The sequence below is a fragment of the Erithacus rubecula genome (genome assembly GCF_903797595.1).
Source record: "Erithacus rubecula genome assembly, chromosome: 1".
NCBI classification, from domain to species: domain Eukaryota; kingdom Metazoa; phylum Chordata; class Aves; order Passeriformes; family Muscicapidae; genus Erithacus; species Erithacus rubecula.
Window position 1 is genome coordinate 70,600,469 of NC_136658.1, and position 6,558 is coordinate 70,607,026.

Sequence of the window (6,558 nt, forward strand, 5' to 3'; positions counted from 1 at the left end):
GTTTCCACGTTTTCAGTTTCATTCTCACAGGGTTTTCCATTTCCCTAATGGAAAACTCAATCCAGGCAGGTCAGAACCAAATAACTATTGTTTAAACTGGACTTTTGTCACTCCAAATAGAACAGAGCCTTTGTCTTTGCTTCTGGTTATAGCTTTAATTTATGGCCACATAAATTAATGATTCATCATTTTCCAACCCGCACTCTTCTCATGCAAAAGACACAGAATGACTTTCATAAACGTCCGTATCACCTACAAAATGCAGAGGTGGCTAGAACATGAATTAGACCATGCTGATCTCAAAGATGCTGAAGGACCACAAGTTAAAGAAATAAGGTTTGAAATTCCCTCAAATTTTGGACAGCCTCAACTCTGCAAGAGACAAAGAATGAGTTATCTGGATCCAACTTCCTACAAAAAGCATTTTATTATTTTTAAATTGAGAATGCGCTGGGGGGGATAGAAGCATGTAGCAATGCGACAGGAGATCAGAAATGTTTCGGATTGTTCTGTTGAAGTCTCTCCTGATTTAGATTCTGGTAGTTTCACTCAATACTTCCCAAGACCCCGGAGATCAGGGTGAGTTCCTTATGTTGTTTCAAGGATGATATTTTAGGAATATGAAGTCTTGACGTGGACTGACACATGATTAGTAGTGTTTTGAAAAAACAGCACCATTCAGCCTCATTGCTGCAGGTGCCGTGTTTGCTGCGTGGGGCAAGGGCGAGGAGGAGGCGGGGAAGGAGGCGGGGAATGAGGAGGAGGCGGCGGCTCCGGGCTGGCAGCGGCCCTGAGGGGCGGGAGCGGCGCCGCCGCCCGGCCGGTCCCGCCCCGCCGCCCGGGAACCTCCCTTTCCGCCGGGAGGGACGCGCCGCTGCCCAAGATGGTGGCGGGCGGGCTGTGCCTGTATGGGCTCCTCAGGTACCGGGCGGAGGGGGCGGCGCGTCCCGGCGGCGGGCAGGGCAGGCAGGGCAGGGCAGGACAATGCGGGGCGGGAGGCGGCCCCGGCCCAGCCGCTCCTCCGTGCCCCGGGGCGGCCGCTCCGGCTCCGCGCTGTGCCGCGGGCTCCGGTGGGTTAATGCGCTTTTCCGCCGCTCTCGGCCCGCAGTGAAAGCGCTTCCCTACGTGTCAGTCGTGTCGCTCCCTTGGTAAGCGGAGCGGCGGAATGAACGCTGTGTGTGCCGAGGCTTAGCCTCGGGAATAGCGGGAAGGGCCGGGCGCTGCTCCTGGGCCGCTGCAGGTTATCGGAGCTGTCCGGGAGAGCAGAGCGGAGCGAACACCCCTGGCAGTGGCTGAGAGAGCGGAGGAGACGGCTCTGTGCACAGAGAGACTGCTGGAGACAGCTGGCAGAGCTGTTCCTGCCTCCCGGGAGTGGGATGTGCAGGTTGGAATAGGAGCTGCCTGGCTCCAACCCGGCACCAAAGCAGTTCACAGTAGAGCGAGCCAAACAGGAGATTGGGCTGAAAAAAACCTCCTTAATATTATCCACTGGGAAGTCACTCTGCTGGTTGTGTATTGCCGGGTTGCTATGGACGTACAGCTTGTACAAAGTGTGTAGGGCACATGGAGATAGATAGCACGTATAGGGCATGAATAAACAATAACAAATGATTGCAAGGTAACAGCAGGGCGAAAGGAGATCTTCGGATAAGCAATGCAGAGTAGCAATTTACAATTTTACAATTTCTGTAATTGTCATTCATACCCACTGATGATTTCTGAGATTAGAAGAATTCAAGAAGTTGTCAAACTTCTTGTAGCTCTACTTTTAAATCCTCCTCGCTCAATGCCATACACAGTAATTCTTTAAAGCAATTATGTATTTTAAAATTTCTGACTTGTTTCAGGTTGCTGTGCTCATTGTTACTCCCTGCATTATTTCTAAGTGGAATTTTGTGCATCTGCTTGGTGGTGCTGCTGTGGGGAGCACGGCTCTGGATACAAAGGAAGAAACAGTTGAGCTCAGCAGGAAGAGATGGGAAGCAGCCACTACTGGTGGCCTTTTTTCACCCCTACTGCAATGCAGGAGGTGGAGGGGAGAGAGTCTTGTGGTGTGCCATAAGAACACTACAGAAAAAGTAAGCTTATGTGTTTATCAAACACCATATTTCATTCTCAGCTTCTTAATGCACTTGTTGGCGTTTTACATATTTAATTAGGTGTCATTAATCAACTGGTCTTACATTTTATTTTATATCTGAGATTCATGTGATTGCGTTCTTCTTCATCCCTTTAGATTTTGATATTTTATGCTGTGGCACCTCTCTCCTTTTTCCTTTCTTTCCTTGAGAGAACCTCTCCTTCCTCTTCAGTTTTCCACTAGTAGTATTGAATTTTGTATAGTCATAACTCCTCAGTGGATAACTGATCATCTTTATACTTGCCTCTTGTTGCAGAAGGCCAAACAAATTAATACCTAAAGTAGATTTAATATAGGCACATCCATTGATTAACCATCATTTGCATTTTGCTCATGCTGTGCACCAGACAGATATCTCCTAATGTAGAGCAAGGTGTTCTGCATTCTGTAGAATAATACTGAGCTCCTTTTATGTTTTACTCATAATATTTCCCAAGTTCTCAGTCATATGTTTTTCTGCAGGTTAGAAAAAACCTGTGGAAATATAAGGAAAAGTATAATTTAGTTAAAATAATTTCTGGGCCAGACATTTGTTGTCACATTCTTCTTGAGTACTTTTAGTGGATTATATTTTAGTTTCTTGCTGAAAAATATGAAGAGAAGAATATATTAAATTTCTTTTCTTTATTCTTGCAGGTACAGAAATGTAACATGTGTTGTTTACACCGGTGATAGAGATGCCACTGGGGAAGAAATAGTAGAAGGTGCTTTCAGAAGATTCAATATTAAGTTAATCCATCCTGTGAAGTTTGTATTTCTAGAAAAACGCTTCCTTGTGGAAGCTTCTCTTTATCCTCACTTCACTTTGCTGGGACAAAGTTTAGGATCAGTGTTCCTTGGCTGGGAAGCTCTTCTCAAGTGCGTTCCTGACATTTATATTGACTCAATGGGTTATGCCTTCACAATTCCCCTCTTCAAGTACCTGGGAGGCTGTCGGGTTGGATGCTATGTCCATTATCCCACCATCAGCACCGATATGCTCTCTGTCGTGAGGAATCAGGATACCAGGTTTAACAATGCTGCCTTCATTACAAGCAGTCCTCTCTTCAGCAAATTTAAGCTTGTCTACTACTACTTCTTCGCTTTCATGTACGGGTTGGTTGGTTCCTGCAGCGATGTGGTTATGGTGAATTCTTCTTGGACTCTGAATCACATCCTTTCCCTCTGGAGAACTGGGGCTTGCACCAGTGTTGTGCATCCACCCTGCGACGTTCAGACTTTCCTGGATATTCCCCTGGAAGTGGAAAAGAGCACCAGTGAATATTCCATTGTTTCCATCGGCCAGTTCAGGCCTGAAAAAGATCATCCTTTGCAAATCAGAGCCTTTGCTAAATTGCTGAAAGAGAAGAGAGTGGGGCAGCAGCCATCACTGAAGCTGATCTTGATCGGCGGCTGTCGGAACCAGCAGGATGAGGAGCGTGTGAATAACCTGAAATGTCTGTGTGAAGAGCTGGGTGTTAGTGATGATGTGATATTCAGGATTAACATTCCTTTTGAGGAGCTGAAGAGACACCTGGCTGAGGCCACCATTGGCCTGCACACCATGTGGAATGAGCACTTTGGGATCGGTCAGTACAGTTTCCTGAGTGTTCAGCTGCTTGTCCCTAGGTGTCTAAGCATAGAGGTCTGTGTGCCAAGCAGGTGTCCAGCTCCTGTTCTTGTTGGAGGCAGTGTAGCTGCTGTAAAGCCTACAGGACCAGTGCAGATGTGGTGCAGATGATGCACCACTAGGTGCTACTGCAGTGCAAGCTGAAGGGCTGTAGCCACAGGCTGTTAATTCTGTGCATCCTCTGGTCACCTGAACACAGAGTTAGTCTGTGTGCTGCCCAGGATGTCCTGCTCACCTCCAGCTATCACCCTGCAAGGTCATGGGTTACCCTATTGTCTTTGGATTTGGTTTGCCAACCTTCCAGAGCTTCAAGAGGCTGCAGGTGCTTCTCTTTGAGCACCTTAAATTGTGCCCTGGTGGCTCCATTGACTACAAGGGGAGCTTAGAGACAGTTCACATGTAGACATCCATGTCAGAGATTTTGGTTGTGTTTCACCTGCCTCAAATGCCATTTGAAATATCCCATGTATGTCATAGGGCTCCAGCTGCTGTTTCAGGGGTGTGAGTCTCCCACAGATCCTGTGTGGTACAAACAAACCCTGTGTGGATGCCACCAGGTGCCTTTTTGTCATCTCATTGCATTAGGCATCTCTGCAGGGGTGAATGTATGAAGCCCATAAATTGGTGGGTGTAGCATGAAGCAGACTGTCAGAGAGGAGCTGGGACCCAGAATTAAGGTATGGGGCTCAGTTTATTTGGATTAGATTAACCCTGACCTTGAAAGGGAATGCCAAATTGCCCATCTTGTTATAAATCTACAGCAATCAGGTAAGTTAGTAGCTAAGCAGATGGATGCCATACTCTGCTATAATGTGACTAAACTGCAGATAATGTCTTCAGAATTTATTAGAAAACAGGTTCAGTAAGTATCAGGACTAGTAGTTTATAGTCTGTAGGAGTTTGGTATAAAAAATTGACACTGAAGTGTCTCTCAGAAGCAATGGCAAAATATTGGAAATTACATCTTTCCCCTTTTTTTTTTTCTCCCACAGAACAGTTAAGTTAAATTTTATTTTAAAAGTGATATAATCACACTGTGATTTTGAATTTTACCAGGACTTAACCTTCATCTCACAGGCTTTTTGTGCATTAAAAAACATGGGGTTTTTTATGCTCCAAAACTTTGGAGCACTATTTGTACTAGGCAGTGTTTGAGCTGAGGGAATTTTTAACAATCAAATAATAACTGAGAATTATCAGCATTTCTGAGGTCTGCTTTGGAACCATGGAGGAGAATGGAAGTTACTGTGTACGTTATATGTTGTTCCTATCCCAGAGCTTTTGGCTGAGGAAAGCTTACTGATTCCCATTTCATTCAAATGTCTTCTATCAAAAGTACAGATGTGGAGAGAAAAATTTTTACTAGTGTCTTGTTGAATTGTCAGAAGCTGTTAAGATTTGTTCATCTGCAAAATACTGAAGTTCTGAATATTTTCTGATTGAAATGTGCATTGTAACTTTTTTCTTAGTATCTTTCCAAACGTTTAAAATCAGGTACATTACAAGATCCACAAATTAACCAGTATATGATACCTTGTTTCAATTCCATGTGTTTAACAGAAACTGTCATTTCAGTCCTTCGAACTGAAAAATTTAAATTTGTGTTTCTTATTGGACCATTTTCACTGTATTCATTGGAATGGCAGTCTGTAGTGAATTTTGCTGTTGGTTTAACTTTCCAGTATTTTACAGAAGGTCAAAGCTCATGATGTGCAGACTCTCATCAGCATTTTTTGTATCTCTTACAGGAGTAGTTGAGTGTATGGCAGCTGGCACAGTTATCCTGGCTCACAACTCTGGTGGCCCCAAACTGGACATCGTGGTGCCCCATGAAGGATATGTTACAGGCTTCCTAGCAGAAGATGAGGACAGTTATGCTGAGACAATGGCTTATATCTTTTCTTTGTCTCCTGAGAAAAGACTGCAGATCAGAGAAAACGCTCGTCGCTCTGTGCACAGGTTTTCTGACCAGCATTTTGAAGATACATTCCTGTTATCTGTGGAGCCATTATTTAAATAAGTGTATTTAAGTAACAATGAACATGAGTAAAATGAACTTTTTATATTTGACTGTGTGGCTCGTGTAAATATATCTATGTTCCCTTGGTTCCATTCAATAAAAAGGTTGTTTTTCTTTCTGTCAGGCTGTCTGCTTTATGTAGACTTTTTTCTTCCTGGGAAAGAAATGCTTCTGTGTTAACTACATGTGAGTACAGTAGCTTGAAAACCAGCTGGCTTCACAAACCATGATAGTGCTTTGGTAACAGAGCTGTGCCAGGAAGTTTTTATTTATCAGGAACTTCTTCTATTTATTGAATATTTTCAGTCTTCATCCTTTTCATGACTCTACCCACAATCATACTTTTTGAAGTCAACATTCTTGTTTTATAGCCCTTTTACCCAGATTTTTTTTTTTTTTTTTTCAGAATCTACAATATGCCTGTATGTGGCACTGGTGGGGCTGCACCTCAAATCTTGTGATCAGTTTTGGGCCCCTCAGGAAGGATGTTAAGATGCTGGTGCTTGTTCAGAGAAGGGCAACAGAGCTGGTGAAGGGTCTGGAACACAACTCCTGTGAGGAACATCTGAGAGAGGTGGAGGTGTTCAGCCTTGAGAGGAGGAGGCTTAGGGGGTATCATCTCACTTTCTACAACTGCCTGAAAGGAGGGTGGAGCCAGGTGAGGGTCAATCTCTTCTCCAAGGTAACAAGTGACAGGAGAAAATGGCCTCAAGTTGCACCAGGGGTGGTTTATATTGATAATAGGAAAAAATTTGACATAGGAAAGGTTATCAAACATTGGAATTGCCC

At 44.3% G+C, this 6,558-nt stretch overlaps 1 protein-coding gene across 1 annotated transcript; it reads left to right on the forward strand.

The window, feature by feature from the left end:
• Positions 1-726: 726 nt before the first annotated feature.
• On the forward strand, positions 727-5,892 carry ALG11 (ALG11 alpha-1,2-mannosyltransferase). The gene is made up of 4 exons (XM_079305033.1): positions 727-921; positions 1,848-2,078; positions 2,777-3,708; positions 5,498-5,892. Exons 1-4 carry the CDS (start codon positions 884-886, stop codon positions 5,767-5,769), a joined length of 1,473 nt encoding a protein of 490 aa, XP_079161159.1. The 5' UTR covers positions 727-883; the 3' UTR covers positions 5,770-5,892.
• Positions 5,893-6,558: the final 666 nt, after the last annotated feature.

What these genes read in the sequence shown, in the direction of transcription:
- ALG11 (XM_079305033.1), top strand. Translation starts at nt 884, where the DNA reads ATGGTGGCGGGCGGGCTGTGCCTGTATGGGCTCCTCAG. An exon ending in TGCCTGTATGGGCTCCTCAG is followed by an intron (nt 922 to 1,847) that starts GTACCGGGCGGA and finishes GACTTGTTTCAG; the next exon opens with GTTGCTGTGCTCATTGTTAC. An exon ending in GAATGAGCACTTTGGGATCG is followed by an intron (nt 3,709 to 5,497) that starts GTCAGTACAGTT and finishes TATCTCTTACAG; the next exon opens with GAGTAGTTGAGTGTATGGCA.